This window comes from Xyrauchen texanus, chromosome 20, assembly GCF_025860055.1.
Source record: "Xyrauchen texanus isolate HMW12.3.18 chromosome 20, RBS_HiC_50CHRs, whole genome shotgun sequence".
Lineage (NCBI taxonomy): Eukaryota > Metazoa > Chordata > Actinopteri > Cypriniformes > Catostomidae > Xyrauchen > Xyrauchen texanus.
In genome coordinates, this window is record NC_068295.1 from 35,204,450 (window position 1) to 35,222,152 (window position 17,703).

General features: G+C 40.3%; 1 protein-coding gene across 2 annotated transcripts in view; it reads right to left on the reverse strand.

Moving 5' to 3' along the window:
• Positions 1-676: 676 nt before the first annotated feature.
• Positions 677-17,703, reverse strand: part of LOC127660699 (E3 ubiquitin-protein ligase UBR2-like) — a 58,148-nt gene continuing 41,121 nt past the window's right edge. The window contains exons 32-47 of one of the 2 annotated variants that reach the window (XM_052151069.1): positions 13,117-13,275; positions 12,127-12,209; positions 10,076-10,151; positions 9,827-9,975; positions 9,413-9,468; positions 9,170-9,266; positions 7,699-7,766; positions 7,133-7,268; positions 6,932-7,028; positions 6,665-6,795; positions 3,884-3,992; positions 3,375-3,431; positions 3,208-3,285; positions 2,892-3,062; positions 1,117-1,218; positions 677-1,025 (exon numbers count right to left, since the gene is read on the reverse strand). In XM_052151069.1, the coding sequence (XP_052007029.1) occupies positions 884-1,025; positions 1,117-1,218; positions 2,892-3,062; positions 3,208-3,285; positions 3,375-3,431; positions 3,884-3,992; positions 6,665-6,795; positions 6,932-7,028; positions 7,133-7,268; positions 7,699-7,766; positions 9,170-9,266; positions 9,413-9,468; positions 9,827-9,975; positions 10,076-10,151; positions 12,127-12,209; positions 13,117-13,275 (1,711 nt within the window). In that variant the 3' untranslated portion in view covers positions 677-883. Of the gene's footprint in view, positions 1,026-1,116; positions 1,219-2,891; positions 3,063-3,207; positions 3,286-3,374; positions 3,432-3,883; positions 3,993-6,664; positions 6,796-6,931; positions 7,029-7,132; positions 7,269-7,698; positions 7,767-9,169; positions 9,267-9,412; positions 9,469-9,826; positions 9,976-10,075; positions 10,152-12,126; positions 12,210-13,116; positions 13,276-17,703 lie in introns of those variants that run through there. The other variant, XR_007972670.1, reaches the window with a different exon arrangement.

Sequence of the window (17,703 nt, forward strand, 5' to 3'; positions counted from 1 at the left end):
ATGTTGAAGAGCCGCTTTCCATAGATCAAGGACAAATACAACAAACACCCAGCAAGAAACACATAAATAACACACCACAAAAGAAACAGTCTTAAATACAGACCAACATAGAAATTCATCAGATTAGAAACCAACCAACCAAACAAACAGTTTTACATAAACACACCCTCTCAAACACATACACACACATTCAAACAAAAAAAGACATACAAAAGGACAAATTCATTTGCTCGCAGATTTTTCCCGCATTGGCTTGACTTCTATTGACATCCAAGAAGCACATTAGGTGGCCTAAATGGATAATTCACCCAAAAATGCCAATTCGGACAGAATTATAATTTTTGGGTGAACTACCCCTTTAATAGAAATGTATTGCAGCATTTGAGATAATGGAGAGAGAGGATGCGGTGTAGCCTGTATGTTGTGATATCTCTGCATACCCACAGCTCAGATGAGTGCTGAGGGACGTTTGTGCTTGACTTGAAGGGGAGCAGCACCATATAATTCCAAAGCGATCTGAAACCAATATATTGTATCAAACTACCTTTGAAAATAATGTACGATTATTCAGAGAAGACAGAAATTAAATAGCATTCCTATGAAGAGTATTTGAGTTGCCAAAGAACTCATATTGTTGAGGTTCTACACCTTGGATATGTAAATTTTTAAATATGTATTTATATTATAAAAAAAAAAAAAAAACATTCTCCCCAAAACAGAAAAGTAAATGAAAAGTAATGCATTCATCCACTGCCAGAAAGATGAAGAAGGGGGTGGAGGAAGAGCAAGAGGCCTTGGTAATGCCTTGGCAACCTCTAGTCCTGCTGTGCGGGTCCCCCTTATGTGTTATGGTTTGGCGTACGTGGAAAAATGGTACACGACTTCACAGGTGCTGCCAGTCAATGCCCACCAAAGTCTGATTGGCCTCTTGGGCATGGCCAATCTCCTCTGTAATGCTGTGCTGATGCCACAGTTTCTGGATCTTTCTGTAGCGCTCTTGGCACAAGTGTAAAGGGTTTCCCATCTAACAGAGACAATAAAACAATTAATCATTCACACCTGTTATGGGTAACTCCATGCTTAAAATATATGCGACGGAGGGTGTGTTTGTTGTACCTGAGCCCTTGGTCGGTTTCACCGTAGTCATCCAGGTATGGGGGAGCGTAAAAACAGCCCTTAGTTTTACCAGACAGGAACAGAACCTGACTCTCACGCACCCTGAAACACAAACACATACAGATTCATGTCATGCTGACAATGATAAAGCAACAAATCACTGAAGGTTGTGACAGTGGCAATGGAGCTCCTAAAACTTTTCATGAAAACTCACTATTCATGTTTCCAGACCGCACAAAAATGTAAATTTTTTGCATGATCGGAGATAAAGTAGCACGATATATGATACCATTGTTGTCAGAAGCGTGCGGGCTAAAGGGATGAGTGTCCGTGACAGAGTGTGCATCAGCCGGGTGCAGTTTCAATCTCTCCTCCTCAGATCGGGACACTTCGCACAACTCATAGAAGAGGTGCTGACCGCACAGAGAAATGCCAGTTTCTGAGTTTGAAGTTATTTACATGATCTGCTTCCATATTATTTGAACTTTAAAGCTATAACTCATTAAATATAAGTCTCCTTTTAGACTGTTTATTATTTCTTTATAGTGGCCTTGTCCTGAGGCTTTAGCTTTAGTTCAAACCATGAGACAGTTTTCATTGTCAGCGATGCAGGTATTATCAGAGGACTCACTGAGCTTTTCAGAGATACCAAATGTTTGAGAGTTTGGCCATGACAACTTCCTCTCCTTGGTCAATAATATGAATTGAAATGTATCAAACAGTTCAATTCAGCACATCAAATACATTTTGAATAAAATATTTTTGCAATAAACTATTTTTTAACATATGTATATGATAAAATTGTGTTATGCACCAAATACTATATTGACATATAACAAAGGGAAAATGTAAAATGTTTTCACAGGGTCTCATAATAGCTTGTAAAGTAAATTAATGAGATTTTATAATGACACAGAAGGCTGCATATATGAAAATACACAGAAATATTACTTCACACTTCAAATATATCTTATAAAAAGTTTTTGTCAGAAGGTTCACTGGTCTGTGATATTTTTTGTGGTAGACATGAATGGAATGGTGATTGAGAGAAAACCCTCAAAATCCTCTTGTATCATATTTGATACATGGATTTCGAATAGATTTTTCAATAATATAAGGTACAAAATGTGAACCAAGCACACGTTGCTTATATTCAGCAAACTCATTTTAAAATATCAGAAACTATATTATATTAATCATTATAGTCACTTTTAATTAATTAAAATCAACAAAGGTTTCACAAATAATTAAAATAAATAAATAAATAAAAAAATTGAACATTTTTGGAAAATAAAAAAAAATATTTTTTCATCAAGAAATGCCCAGAAACATCCACCAGGTTGCAGCAGACATCTAGTACTTTGCAGATAACAGGATTTTCTACAACATTTGTATTATATTAATGATGCATAGGCTTTAGAAAATAGTGTTTCAAATTTGATACAGGCGGCATTATTGGGTTAAATAGAGGTGTGGATGTGGCCTTCGTTCTTAACCAATCAAATCAGCAAGTTGGCACATTAAAGTCAACATGAAATGGCATTCACAACCCTGTTTACTTCTGTATTCTGATTTATACAACAATTCGTTTCGATCCTAGAATCTGATTGGCCAAACTGCGTACCAAGAGTGCTAAAAATACAGTCTTACAGCACTGGGACGTTTCATGGCAAATCCAAACAAAATCTAGAGCCAGAACAAGCATATTGGTTATATCAGTAATTCCTTACATTATTCATAAATCTTTACCAACATTCTTACATATCTGCACAAACCTGAGGAAGATGCCGACTCCAGCTCCGCAAGAAAAAGCGTGCGCTGTGCATGCGCCCACATCCTCCCCCTCAAGCTCAGTCTGACAGCAGTAGCTTTGAGAGCACAGCATTACACCACACACCAGACACAGCGTAGGAGCACGAGACTTATCCCCTCCTGATTTAGGACACCTTCACCAGGATCAAGGGGAGACAGGTTGATCAATTGATTTAAGGGCATGAAACTATGAGACTAGCTGGCCACTCTTATCCAGAGGTCTTAGTTATTAATAGTTTTTATCAATTCGATTTTATTTGAGTGCCAGAGGTGACTCACGTGAAGCTGGAGGCCTGGTTAATAAGGGCGCTGTAGTCTTCTGGTAGCTCTATCAGATGATTGGACTCTCTGGGAAACCTAAGGTAGGTAATGGAGGCAAGAAACAAACAGATGAGCAACTGTGTGACAGCTGCAATGAACTTTGAGGGTTTATAATTAGCACATACCTGATAAGAGCTGCGCTGGTCTGAAGATTGTGCAGCACACCAGGATGGGAGCACCACCTGCAGAGCAGTCAACAGTGATCACACCATTATTCATTCAAGAAACCGCAACAAATGCAGCTAACACAGACCAGATGCAGCTAACCATTATGTCAAGGTTTTTTTTTTTCTTCTTCAGATTTTTATGCCAACATTTTCTGGCCACACCCCAAAAAAATGGATAGGGTTGGGTTTCATTTTAAGGAATGCGCAGACATCTATTCCAAGACTATAAAAAGTAATTCTCGCAATTGACAAAACCACAGTAGTGACATACTTAAAACCAGCAGAATTTGCAACAATATTCAATGCATCATAATTTATAAGGCATAAATAGATATGATTAATGAATGTCAGATGTAGTGACAATGCAGTACTGGCCCAATTGGGCAATTAGCCTCAAATTCTCACACTGGACCAGTGGGGCAATCCTTAATGTTCAGCCCTGGATTGTGATAGAGAAAGAGTGATACCTCTGCAGCAATGGCTTCAATAACTCCTGGTTTTTGTAGTAAAGCTGCAGCAGGTTAGAGGGCAGACACAGATATCCACACAGAGCCTCCCATTCACCTGCACCAAGAGCTGGACACAAAGGCATCATTACAAACAATACATCGAGTATACAGGTGAAACTCGAAAAATTAGAATATCGTGCAAAAGTTCATTAATTTCAGTAATTCAACTTAAAAGGTGAAACTAATATATTATATAGACTCATTACAAGCAAAGTAAGATATTTCAAGCCTTTATTTGATATAATTTTTATGATTATGGCCTACAGCTTATGAAAACCCCAAATTCAGAATCTCAGAAAATTAGAATATTACATGAAATCAATAAAAAAAAGGATTTTAAATACAGAAATGTCGGCCCTCTGAAAAGTATAATCATGCATATGTACTCAGTACTTGGTTTGGGCCCCTTTTGCATTAATTACTGCCTCAATGCGGCGTGGCATGGATGCTATCAGCCTGTGGCACTGCTGAGGTGTTATGGAAGACCAAGATGCTTCAATAGCGGCCTTCAGCTCTTCTGCATTGTTTGGTCTCATGTCTCATCTTTCTCTTGGCAATGCCCCATAGATTCTCTATGGGGTTCAGGTCAGGCGAGTTTGCTGGCCAATCAAGCACAGTAATACCATGGTCATTGAACCAGGTTTTGGTACTTTTGGCAGTGTGGGCAGGTGCCAAGTCCTGCTGGAAAATGAAGTCAGCATCTCCATAAAGCTTGTCTGCTGAAGGAAGCATGAAGTGCTCTAAAATGTCCCGGTAGACGGCTGCGTAATTTTTCTCTCAATGCAAAATTTGCTCTCATCAGAAAAGAGGACTTTGGACCACTGAGCAACAGACCAGTTCTTTTTTTCTTTAGCCCAGGTAAGACGTTTGACATTTGAAGCCCATGTCCAGGACCCGTCTGTGTGTGGTGGCTCTTGATGCAGTAACTCCAGCCTCAGTCCACTCCTTGTGAAGCTCCCCCACACATTTGAATGGCCTTTTCCTGACAATCCTCTCCAGGCTACGGTCATCCCTGCTGCTTGTGCACCTTTTTCTTCCACACTTTTCCCTTCCACTTAACTTTCTATTAATGTGCTTTGATACAGCACTTTGAGAACATCCAACTTCTTTTGCAATTACCTTTTGAGGCTTTCCCTCCTTGTGGAGGGTGTCAATGATGGTTTTCTGCACAACTGTCAGGTCAGCAGTCTTCCCCATGATTGTGAATTCAACTGAACCAGACTGAGAGACCATTTAAAGGCTCAGGAAACCTTTGCAGGTGTTTAGCTGATTAGAGTGTGACACTTTGAGCCTACAATACTGAAACATTTCACAATATTCATCAAAATTATATCAAATAAAGGCTTGAAATATCTTACTTTGCTTGTAATGAGTCTATATAATATATTAGTTTCACCTTTTAAGTTGAATTACTGATATTAATGAACTTTTGCACGATATTCTAATTTTTCGAGTTTCACCTGTAGTTGCACTTTTAGTCAAAAGTTTAAACAATCCCACTCATTGTTTATTATTACTTTTTTGTCCATGTTTCAGGATAATCGTAAAGTTGTTAAACTATGACATAAGAAATGCAAGTATGGGAATTATCCAATGACCCATAAATGGTAAACGGGTCATGTTAGCTCAGCGAGTCAAGATGCTGTCTACCACCCCTGGAGTCGCAAGTTTGAATCCAGGGCATGCTGAGTGACTCCAGCCAGGTCTCCTAACCAACCAACTCGGTGGGGAGCATGGCAAATTGTGTATGGATGCCGCAGAGAATAGCGTGAAGCCTCCATATGTGCTGTCTCCGTGCAAGCAATTTACAAACTGCCAGCTGTAGGTAGTGTTATAAGGGACAGTTGCCCCTGGGGATGTTCACCAAGGCTTGGTGCTACGTGTTCTTCTTACATAATAAAGTAATTTTATCTCAAAATAATATGTATTGACCTGTTGTGCATTTCTTTGGTAAATAACAGTGTAGTAAGCACAATCCGCTCTGCACTGGAGTCCTGATCATGGTTTATTTTGCGATAAAAACGGCTGACTCTAAAAGTTCTGACATATCAAACAAACACAGACAGAAACCCTAGTATTAAATGTGCGACTCACTGGCATTACTATCGTGTTCAATATAGTTGGCACTGCTCCATCGTTTAATATAATTTTTTGTGCAAAGTCTGAATCATAATATTTCTCAAAATAATGTGCTGAGCAAAACATATAAACCCACATTGACGCAGTCAGGAACTTCATTTGAATAAGCCACTCAATCCTAACATTGGGATCCTTCACAATGCTAAATACATTAATGGTAGTACTTTCAGTTTTGAAGTACCCTGGCAGCTCGAATTATCACTGTGATGATTATGTATGTTGTGGAGGCTGGGCTATTCAAATTAACAGTACATTGTGATGTCACTATGTGGCCGATTTTGAAACTAGTCGTTTTTGCAGGGTGGAAAAAATAAATGCTTATTTTGGGCTGGAAAGGAATTTTTGAGTTCTGAAAAACGTACAGTATGTTTTCATAAGACAACGATCTCTTAAATGTTAAAATATCAAGGAAAATTTGGCTCCTCATGTCATGACCCCTTTGCAACTATCCTATATTTAAGAAAAGAATACACAGGCACAATTCACTTGTCTGCAAGCTAATTTCAAGGACAAAAAATGTAAGTGAGCAAGGAGAAGTGAAAGTGGAATTATGCGAGGAAGCAGCACAAGTGATTTCATTTAGATGCAAAAGTGATTTACCGTGTAGCTCAGGTGGTGCTGGAGCTCCATTCAGATAGTGAAAGAACAGAGCTGCTGCTCTCAGGTAAGGCAGGACTCCTGTTTTCACACTGTGCCACAAATGCCAGCCTGAGCTCACCTCACGCAGCCCACTGAAACACACAACATACTTAGAGGCACTCATTTACTCAAAGAACGTTATTTCAAAATCAACTAGTCTTTAGGTTGAATGAAAATAATACACCATAAAACCAAAAGCACAGGGCCCCAGTTTTACTGTATTCCCACCTGCCCAGATGTGTCCGGAGTGTGTTGAAGAGCATACACACACCCTCCTCCTCTTCCCTCTCAGCTCCTCCACTCTGCTGCTCCATCCGCACCTCCTCTGATGATCACACAAGTCAACATACATGAATACGATCATCCAAAACCCACAAGTGAAATCATGGTCATATGAGTGTTTGTAAGTGGGGAGGATGGGGTTCTGACCTGGTTTTGAGGTGAGGAGGATCTGGACCATGTGAGCAACAGTGACCAGGTGCAGGAAATGCAGCTGTGCAGTGTCTGCGCTCAGCCCTGAGGAGTCTAGACAGAGAACCGCTGGATGGGACAGCACCAAACTCACCTGTCACAAAAATAAAGTGAATTCAGAGGACGTGTGGCATCAATGCTTCAGTCATTAATAAATTATTTACAGAGTCTTCACTCCGTAGAAGTTTTCACAAATTTATATTTTTCTGTTTAGAAGTAATTTGTGAACTATTGATGAAAAGCTTAAGGGTGTATAATATTGCTGGAAAAGATCCAGACTAATGTGTGCATGAGGATTCGGAATACAGAATCAGTTTGTGTTGAGAATGTTTCCATTTTGTTTTTTTTACAAATGGAAAAACAATGATTCTCATGATGTTAAATTACTTTTTTTAATTACATTTTGTTGGTGAAGTGTAAATGGTAAAAAAGTATAGAGACTTTACCTTTATCTATATGTACATTTCATACAAGAAAGTGGCTATTAAAATCACAACAGCAAAAAGATTTATAGTTTTACTAACCAGTAGATGGAACATGTCTATATCCAGAATACATGGTATATTCTCCACCTGGGAATCAGGAACAAGGGCTGCATGGAGACATGGAATCATTCATTTGAATCACACACACACACGCACACACACACACACGCATATATAAACTCAGCAAAAAATGAAATGTCCTGTCACTTTCAACTGCTTTTATTTTCAGCAAATTTAAAGTATAAATATTTGTATGAACATAAAAAGATTCAACATCAAAGACAAAAACTGAACAATTTTCACTGCCATGTGACTAACAGAAATGGAATAGTGTGTCCCTGAACAAAGGGGGGGTCAAAATCAGAAGTAGCAGTCGGTATCTGGTGTGGACACCAGCTGCATTAAATACTGCAGTGCATCTACTCCTCGTGGATTCCTCATGGACTGCACCAGATTTGCCAGTTCTTGCTGTGAGATGTTACCCCACTCTTCCACCAAGGCACTTGCAAGTTCCTGGACATATCTGGGGGGAATGGCCCTAGCCCTCACCCTCCAATCCAACAGATCCCAGACATGCTCATTGGGATTGAGATCTGGGCTCTTCGCTGGCAATGGCAGAACACTGACATTCATGTCTTGCAGGAAATCATGCACAGAACGAGCAGTATGGCTGGTGGCATTGTCATGCTCGAGGGTCATGTCAGGATGTGGTAATAAGGGTACCACATGAGGGAAGATGATGTCTTCCTGTATAGATATATATATATCTATATCTATCTCTCTCTCTCTCCGGAGAGTATTCACAGCGCTTCACTTTTTCCACATTTTGTTATGTTACAGCCTTATTCCAAATTTTTTTAAATGAATTATTATGTACATGTGATTTTTTTCATTTTTTATTTTTAATAAATTTGCAAAGATTTCAAAAAACTTCTTTCATGTTGTCATTATGGGGTATTGTTAGTAGAATTTTGAGGAAAATAATGAATTTAATCCATTTTGGAAAAAGGCTGTAACATAACAAAATGTGGAAAAAGTGAAGCGCTGTGAATACTTTCCGAATGCACTAAATATATATATATATATATATATATATATATATATATATATATATATATATATATATATATATATATATAAATTGGAGAAGGAGAGAGAGAGAGCTTATAAGCTTTTTATTGTCCTAATAATAAATACTTTCCACTGAACATGGATTGGTACACATGACAGGCCAAAAAAACCTGCTTCCTTCTGCTCTGACAATGTTCCCCAACTCTGAGGATAGTTTGTTCCAGCAAGATAATGCTCCTTGCCACACAGCTAGGTCAACCATGATGTGGATGGAGGACCAACACAAACTCAAACTAATATATATATATATATATATATATATATATATAAAAAAAATTACCCACCCCTAATATGAATACAGTATGTCATTTCCCATGGTATCTTTTCCATGCCAGAACAACTAGTTGGTGTGGATAAAATAAGCTGTATTGATTCTTACCAGCAAAGAGCCTGATAAAGTGACTCTGTGCAGTGGTATGAGAGGAGACAGTCCAGCAGGCTGAGCCAAACCGAGTCAGAGAGCTCAAACAGTCATCCTACACACAAAACATTAGAGTTACCAAACTAACAAAACCCTGACTAGTGATTCAAGAGACCGCTTTGATAGGACACACTATTAAACTCCATTGAACATTAAAATAAAAAGCCTGAATAATTATAAACTGCATATCTGTTTGATTACCTGTCTGCATGGTAAACTTCCAAACAAAGGCTTCTCTTCATCCACCAGCAATCTCTCTGTGAGAGAAATTAATTACTGTACAGGAAACAGTATCTGGCAGCTTTCATTTAAAGAACATACATCTACATTAAATTCAATAGGGTTCCTACACCTTTTGATCATTGAAATTACAAACATATAACTTTTTCAGACATTTTTAATTACAGCAACAACAACAAAAAAAAGATAACTAGTAAACGCACAAGTTATAGTACACCTATACAAAAACTTGAGATAGCATTCATGTCCAAAGCAAAAATGGTGCAGGGTGGGTTACACAAAGCGTAATACTTATTTGACCCTTAAGTATCAGCAATAGTAACAGCAATGCATGGGTTTTTGATCCTCAGAGATAACCTGGGAGTGTGGACTGACCTATGGACTGAATGGTGTAGCCACAGCTGCCCCAGCACATGATTGGCACACGGGGGTCTTGCTCATTAGGGTGCACCTTCAGACCAACTTTATACATGGTTGTCCCAAACGTGGTCAGCATCTCCTTTATAGTGCTTGAGTACGGATTCCTAACAGATACAAATTAGTTTTATTTGAGTAAGGTTTTTTGTTTCAACAAGCAAACTTTTGGGTTTGAGTAAGATAATTATGGATGTTTCGTGGTCTTACTTTGGAGTATGGTCCAGTTTGAAGCCATAAGAAGAAGGATAGTCTTCAGCATTACCTGTATCAACACTTTCAGCACCTTAAGAAACACACAAAATTTTTCTCTATACACAAATAGAGCCATCTTTCATTTCAGGCAACAATACAATGTATTAAGAACGTTCAAAACAGTTTATTTCAATTTTTTTATCAAAATTGAGTCTAAATAAATGAATTAATACAAATTATAATAAAAAACAAAAACAAAAATATATATATTTTGTAAATAATATTGTATTATTTTTATCAAATAAAATTATTTTATACAGAACAATCCAAAATAAAATATTGGAGTTATTTTTGTAAAAAAAAAAAAAAAATGTGCCATGTAACAGAGCAGCACAGACAATATTGCTTAAATATAGTACAATTACTATTGATTTATTACTATTATTAATAGTAGTAGTTTTAAAGTGACTATTACATAAGTATACAGTGGTGATATAATTCTGTCATACTTTTTTCCATTTCAATTGAGCTTTTATTTTGGCAGAACCTTTTATTTTGGAGTAAAGCCTTTTCTGTTTCTGTGTTTTTGATGGTAGCTTCTCACCTCTGGAAAAGCAGGTCACAACGTGACCCAATATGATTATTTAACCGTGAAAGGCTACAATTTAATTAAATAAAAATGTTATGCTACATAGTGAATTAGCGCTTTGCTCGCTGTCATATCCAACAAGCATAGCGTGCAATGCTCATGACAGTGTTTTCTGTGTATAAACCAAGGAGCTCTAAAAGTTATGAGCAGCTGGTGTTGTCACTAAATCACACCGGCTCCACACATTCACTTTGAAGTGTGCAGCACATGCAAACTGTATATTTATCTAATTAAGACCACGTCCACACTAAAAAGTTTTAATTTGAAAACATATAGGTTTCTCTAAGTTTTAGCATTCCGTCTACACTAAAGGCTCGGTCAAACATAACTTTGCACAGTGAAATTCAGTGGGCGAAGATGGCATGGTGCATGCTGAGAGTGTGTGGAATCAGCAAAAAAATAACTGCCAAGCAGCCTTTTTTTAATGCTGCATTTTATACTCTGGCAGAGTGAAGTTGAAAAGAAATTCGCCACTAAAATGATATCCTTGTCCACTGTGAATATTCAGAGTAGCTGTTTACAAAGCACCACCCATTCAGAGGTCACTACCAAACCAAGCAACTTCCTATTGGTGAATGCAGCGAAAGTTCACCAAACTTGAACTCCACGCGAAATCCCAAAAGGGAAAATATCTGTCATCGCGAGAAATTCACAATCACGTGGATTACTATTTAGATGACTGTATTCCGCCAGTGGAATTTCACCGTGCAAAGGTATGTGTGACCTTAAGATGCCGTTTTTACAGCAAAACCAGGGCTTTTTGAAAATGCTTTCCCAAGTGGATACATTTGAAAACACCGTCAGGGGATTTAAGTGCTTTCAGATGTTTCAGTGTGGATGCGACACTTTTGGAAAACACTTGTGGGCGGAGTGTGTTTTGAAAATGAAAAAAGCATTTTCAAATAGATCCAAATTACTGTTGACGTAGCCTAAATCGCAGCCTTTGCGATTCAATAATCACACTTGGAGATAACATAATTTTAGTTTGTGAGCTGAATGTTTACAAAATAACATTCGTACGTCAGATGGTATGAGCACTTTTTACAAGTAAAAGTACATGAGCGTGGTATCGGACCAGATTCAGATAGCAGTATCTGTATCAAGACATCCCTAATAAATAGAACATCTGGCTGAGCGGTTCAAAGAAGTCAGTTCATTTATAATCACAAAACTGATAGTGCCGTAACTACATTCACAATGTAGTTGTGAATGTAGTTCACAACTACATTGTTTTTTTTTTAACATATGTTTTTTTTAACATATTTCTACTAAAATAATAAATACTTGCTTGGTTAACTCTAAAGATCACTTGAATTTATTCTAGCTGATTGATGTGATATAACTGTGCTTTGCATCCTCAAACAAAAACACTGAGTTAATCCACACCACTGTGTCCTTGAGGTTTGGGGTTACTCACTGTTGGTCTTCCTGTGAGCGGAGTGCAGGGCTTTCATCTGCAAAGAGGTGATGTTCAGCCACTGGCTCAGATCAGGCTGGACACTGGTGCACATACACAAACAAACACACACACTCATTTAAATTCATCTTATACTTTAGATTTAAACATTTAAATCCATCACATAAAAGTAATACCATCTTGACAATTATAACAAGGCATGCGTATAATGTGTTAATAAAAGTACAGTGCACCACATGTTCTGCTGTGTTCAGCATGTAGCATGAAGCAACAGGTTCAGCTCCGAGACTTCTGTTATGAAGCACTGTGCTGCATATGTGTGCAGTGTACAGAAATAAATATACGCAGGTTACATGCTGTGCGCAAGTGTGAAACCAGCCTAAATGTTCATTGCAAATGACTATTAAGTGATTTAGCAGATGCTTTTCTTTAAATTGACTTACAGTACATGTATTACAGGGACAATGCCCTGTAACTGAGGTTAAATGTCTTGCACGAGGGCATAATGTTGAGTTGCCCCTTACAAGATTTGCACCTACAACCTTTTGGCTACCAGCCCAGATCTTTAACCACTAGACACCACCAACTTCTGATTAATAGAAAGGATGTACATTCATAACACATATGCTAAAATATACAGTATTAGGAGCTTAGTGTGATAGTAGGTGTATTAATAGCAGTGCTGAGCTTGTGTGACAGGCTTTTGGGCTCTTTATCACACAAAGGGATCAGAAGGGTTGCGACATCAATAACAGGTGAGAGTATTCCACCTGTTAACTCCACACGTAATCAGCCAATCCGCTCTGCTCATTTAGGCCTACTCAATCACCTGTATGTGGAGTGTTAATCTGCAAGATCACACCTAATACAACATTATTTACTCTGAGCACTTTGTAAAGTTTGTTCAGCATCAGTGTTGGGATTCAAGAAGCCTGTGATGTAACAATTAGGTGACGGCTGAGTCACACTCTACTGTGTTTGTTGAAGTACCTGCAGGTGGTCTTAGTAAGTGGCAGCAGTGGGATGACTGTGTTACTCAGACATTCGCAGAGCGGACACAAGAACTCTCCGTTCTCCACATCATAACTGGTGTGCACACGTAGCCTCTGCTGCCTGCGCTGTTCTTTGGCCTGCACCGCTTCAAAATACCTGCAGGGGGAGACATTGTATATTAAATGCAAAGAATGCAGACATTAACAGCATTCAATGGTTCAGTTCCCAAAGTAAATCACATTCATTCTCTCCACAGAGAAATGTACTTTTAGTCCCTGTCTACACTGGACACAGGCGTCATGTCAAAAGCAATAGAACCCAATTTTAATCAGTGATATGGTCTACAATGAAAGAGTCCATTGCAGTGCGTCCATCATGGCAACAGTAAACGGATGCCCCATTCCATTTTGTGCTGCACACACTGGCGCAAACAGCAACAAAATAGCACCCTCAATTGACAACTGTCATGAGCAACATGACATAAAAACGGCATTAAGCCTCAATAATTTGCTGCAACTAAAATTCCCACAAAAACTTGCCATGCACAGAACAACACTTGTGATTGTCTCCAGCGTATGTATTGAATGATCAATGATGTATTAATGTTAGCATTTGTCTGCCACGAGCCCGAAGATGCATTGCAAGAGATGTGAAGAATGTGAGCTGCTCTCTGAAAACAGTATTTGGACACAAGCAGGTGTGATACCTATGATACCTATTATGTTATACCATAATAATTGCGAGTTATACGTCATCACAAGCGGTTCACTTCCGCAATTTGTTATGATTGCGTTCATATCAGAAGCGAACCGTACTGTACAGGTGAAACTCGAAAAATTAGAATATCGTGCTAAAGTTCATTAATTTCAGTAATTCAACTTAAAAGGTGAAAGTAATATATTATGTAGACTCATTACAAGCAAAGTAAGATATTTCAAGCCTTTATTTGATATAATTTTGATGATTATGGCTTACAGCTTATGAAAACCCCAAATTCAGAATCTCAGAAAATTAGAATATTTTGAAAAGGTTCAGTATTGTAGGCTCAAAGTGTCACACTCTAATCAGCTAAACACCTGCAAAGGGTTCCTGAGCCTTTAAATGGTCTCTCAGTCTGGTTCAGTTGAATTCACAATTATGGGGAAGACTGCTGACCTGACAGTTGTGCAGAAAACCATCATTGACACCCTCCACAAGGAGGGAAAGCCTCAAAAGGTAATTGCAAAAGAAGTCAATAGCGTCTGGCTGCAGACTTGCACTCTCAGACTTGCACGCTCAGACACGAGCGCTTCCGCTGCAAGTGACGTCACTTGCACGCTCAGACACTAGCGCTTCCGCTTCAGCGTAAACTATTGACTTGTTAAAAGTTTAAATAATGTAAATCGCTGGTACAATTTTCTGAATTGGCTGGAAAATTACAATTTTATTATTATTATTATTACTGAACAAAACCAGCTAATGCCTGTCAGTCTAACTCTGTTTACTTTAAACAAAGACTGGCTGTGTCGGATTGAGAACAGATCATTCAAAAATCGTTTCAGTAAACATTATAAATTATATATATATATATATATATATATATATATATATATATATATATATATATATATACAAATAAAAATAAATTAATGTTATGCCTAACAACCACTCACGGTATTAAATACATAAAGGAAACTATTTAATAGAGTGCTATTACATGGTTTGCACGTTGAACCCAGTGTAGTTCAATAGCGTTTGGACCGTCCCGTCCTGTTTTAATGTCTACATTTTTTGTAAAATACGTACTGTAAAATACATGCAATATTCGGTCATTCGACCTTGCATCTCAGTTCAGTTCAGCACAGCTCATTACATTAGCGGAAGCGCTTGTGTCTGAGCGTGCAAGTCTGAGCGTGCAAGTCTGACAGTGCAAGTCTGCAGCCAGACCCTTCTCAAAGAAGTTGGATGTTCTCAAAGTTAAGTTGAAGGGAAAAGTGTGGAAGAAAAAGGTGCACAAGCAGCAGGGATGACCGTAGCCTGGAGAGGATTGTCAGGAAAAGGCCATTCAAATGAGTGGGGGAGCTTCACAAGGAGTGGACTGAGGCTGGAGTTACTGCATCAAGAGCCACCACACACAGACGGGTCCTGGACATGGGCTTCAAATGTCAAACGTCTTACCTGGGCTAAAGAAAAAAAGAACTGGTCTGTTGCTCAGTGGTCCAAAGTCCTCTTTTCTGATGAGAGCAAATTTTGCATCTCATTTGGAAACCAAGGTCCCAGAGTCTGGAGGAAGAATGGAGAGGCACACAATCCAAGATGCTTGAAGTCCAGTGTGAAGTTTCCACAGTCTGTGTTGGTTTGGGGAGCCATGTCATCGGCTGGTGTTGGTCCACTGTGCTTAATTAAGTCCAGAGTCAACGCAGCCGTCTACCGGGACATTTTAGAGCACTTCATGCTTCCTTCAGCAGACAAGCTTTATGGAGATGCTGACTTCATTTTCCAGCAGGACTTGGCACCTGCCCACACTGCCAAAAGTACCAAAACCTGGTTCAATGACCATGGTATTACTGTGCTTGATTGGCCAGCAAACTCGCCTGACCTGAACCCCATAGAGAATCTATGGGGCATTGCCAAGAGAAAGATGAGAGACATGAGACCAAACAATGCAGAAGAGCTGAAGGCCGCTATTGAAGCATCTTGGTCTTCCATAACACCTCAGCAGTGCCACAGGCTGATAGCATCCATGTCACGCGCATTGAGGCAGTAATTAATGCAAAAGGGGCCCAAACCAAGTATTGAGTACATATGCATGATTATAATTTTCAGAGGGCCGACATTTCTGTATTTAAAATCCTTTTTTTTTATTGATTTCATGTAATATTCTAATTTTCTGAGATTCTGAATTTGGGGTTTTCATAAGCTGTAAGCCATAATCATCAAAATTATATCAAATAAAGGCTTGAAATATCTTACTTTGCTTGTAATGAGTCTATATAATATATTAGTTTCACCTTTTAAGTTGAATTACTGAAATTAATGAACTTTTGCACGATATTCTAATTTTTCGAGTTTCACCTGTAGTTCACATGAACCGTACCCCAGACCACCTTTTCAAGCTAGCTTACGCTACGGGAAAGATTCATCTTTTCTGAGATATTGAAGCCAAAAAATTATCCTTAATTTTTTATCCATTGTCAACGCAGTGCGGCAGCTGCAGACCTTGAGCGGGCTAGCTAGCGAGCTCATAGGTTGCTCTGCGGCAACTGCTGCAGCCTATAGACAAGCTTGGGCGAACTCGCATCCAATGAGAGGCGTCCGCGCGCTCACTGCATCAAAGCCCGCCAAAATTGGCATGACTAGAGTGCATATAAGCGTAGTTTGTAGGCTGGAACCCCGATTTTCATCTCTTCAGCGAAGCTCTTCGCATCTCTGAACCAGAAGCCGCGTCGCCATTCGAGGGGCATCAAGCAAGCGTGGACAGCGCTCGAAGCCGGCCGTCTTCGCCACCTTCAGCCGTCCTGCGAGCTACGCCATCCGGCGACGTATCCTTTTTAAAGCAAGCTAGTTCTTAAGAACTTCACAAAAGAGTACAAGCGTCTTTTTAAAGATGCCTCGCCCACTTAGCGCTCATGCGCGCCCCTCTCAGCACCGGAGACCGCCACATCATCTGGCGCTCTCTGCCTTGGACTGGGGCATGCAGAGCTCGCCTCGCAGAAGGCGGATGCAATCTCTGCGAGGAGCTGCCGATGTCGACCCTGCGGGCTCGACTCGAGCGCTCAGGACCGAAGCCGCCGCCGCCTTCTATTCAGCCACGCAGAAAAAGCGCCGCTCTCAAAGGCTGCCGGAACCAGTGGTAGAAGCGATTGCCTTGCCGGAGCCCATCCCTCGAGCATTGCCTTCACCCTCCCCGCCCACCCGGGACGCGCAGTTGCCGCTGAGCGGCTGCTCTGCTGCCATGTCGGACGAAGAAGCGTGTTCCATCATGGCTTCGGACAACGAGGAGTGGTCAGGCTCACACGCCTCCTCCTCGGCCCAGGAATCCAGCAGGACCCGCGCCAGAGTCGAAGGGGAACTAACATGCCTCCTCACACAGGCCGTCGACCGCCTCGGGCTCAAGTGGTCACCGCCCCCTGAGCAGGCACCCAACAGACTCGACGGCTGCTTTCTTCAGAGCCGCTGCCGCGCAGCACCCGCTACCCGGGCCGCTCCCTTCCTGCCAGAACTCCACGCCGAGCTTTCCAAATCTTGGAACGCGCCTTTCTCGGCCAGGGTCCGATCCCACATCTCCTGCTTCGGTGGACGGCGCCACCGAGAAGGGCTACGCTTCCATCCCTCCGGTCGAGGATGCGGTAGCAGCACACCTTTGCCCGCCCTCCGCGAGATGGCGGTCTAAACCAGTGCTCCCGTCTAAGGCCTGCAGAACAACTTCCGCCTGTGTTGGCCGCGCCTATTCCGCCGCCGGCCAAGCTGCATCTGCTCTGCACTCTATGGCCGTTTTACAGATCCTCCAAGCGGACCTTCTACGGGAGTGGGATGAGGAAAGCAGGCATCCAGAGGCGGTTGCAGACATAAGAAGTGCGACAGACCTCGCCCTCCGCGCTACCA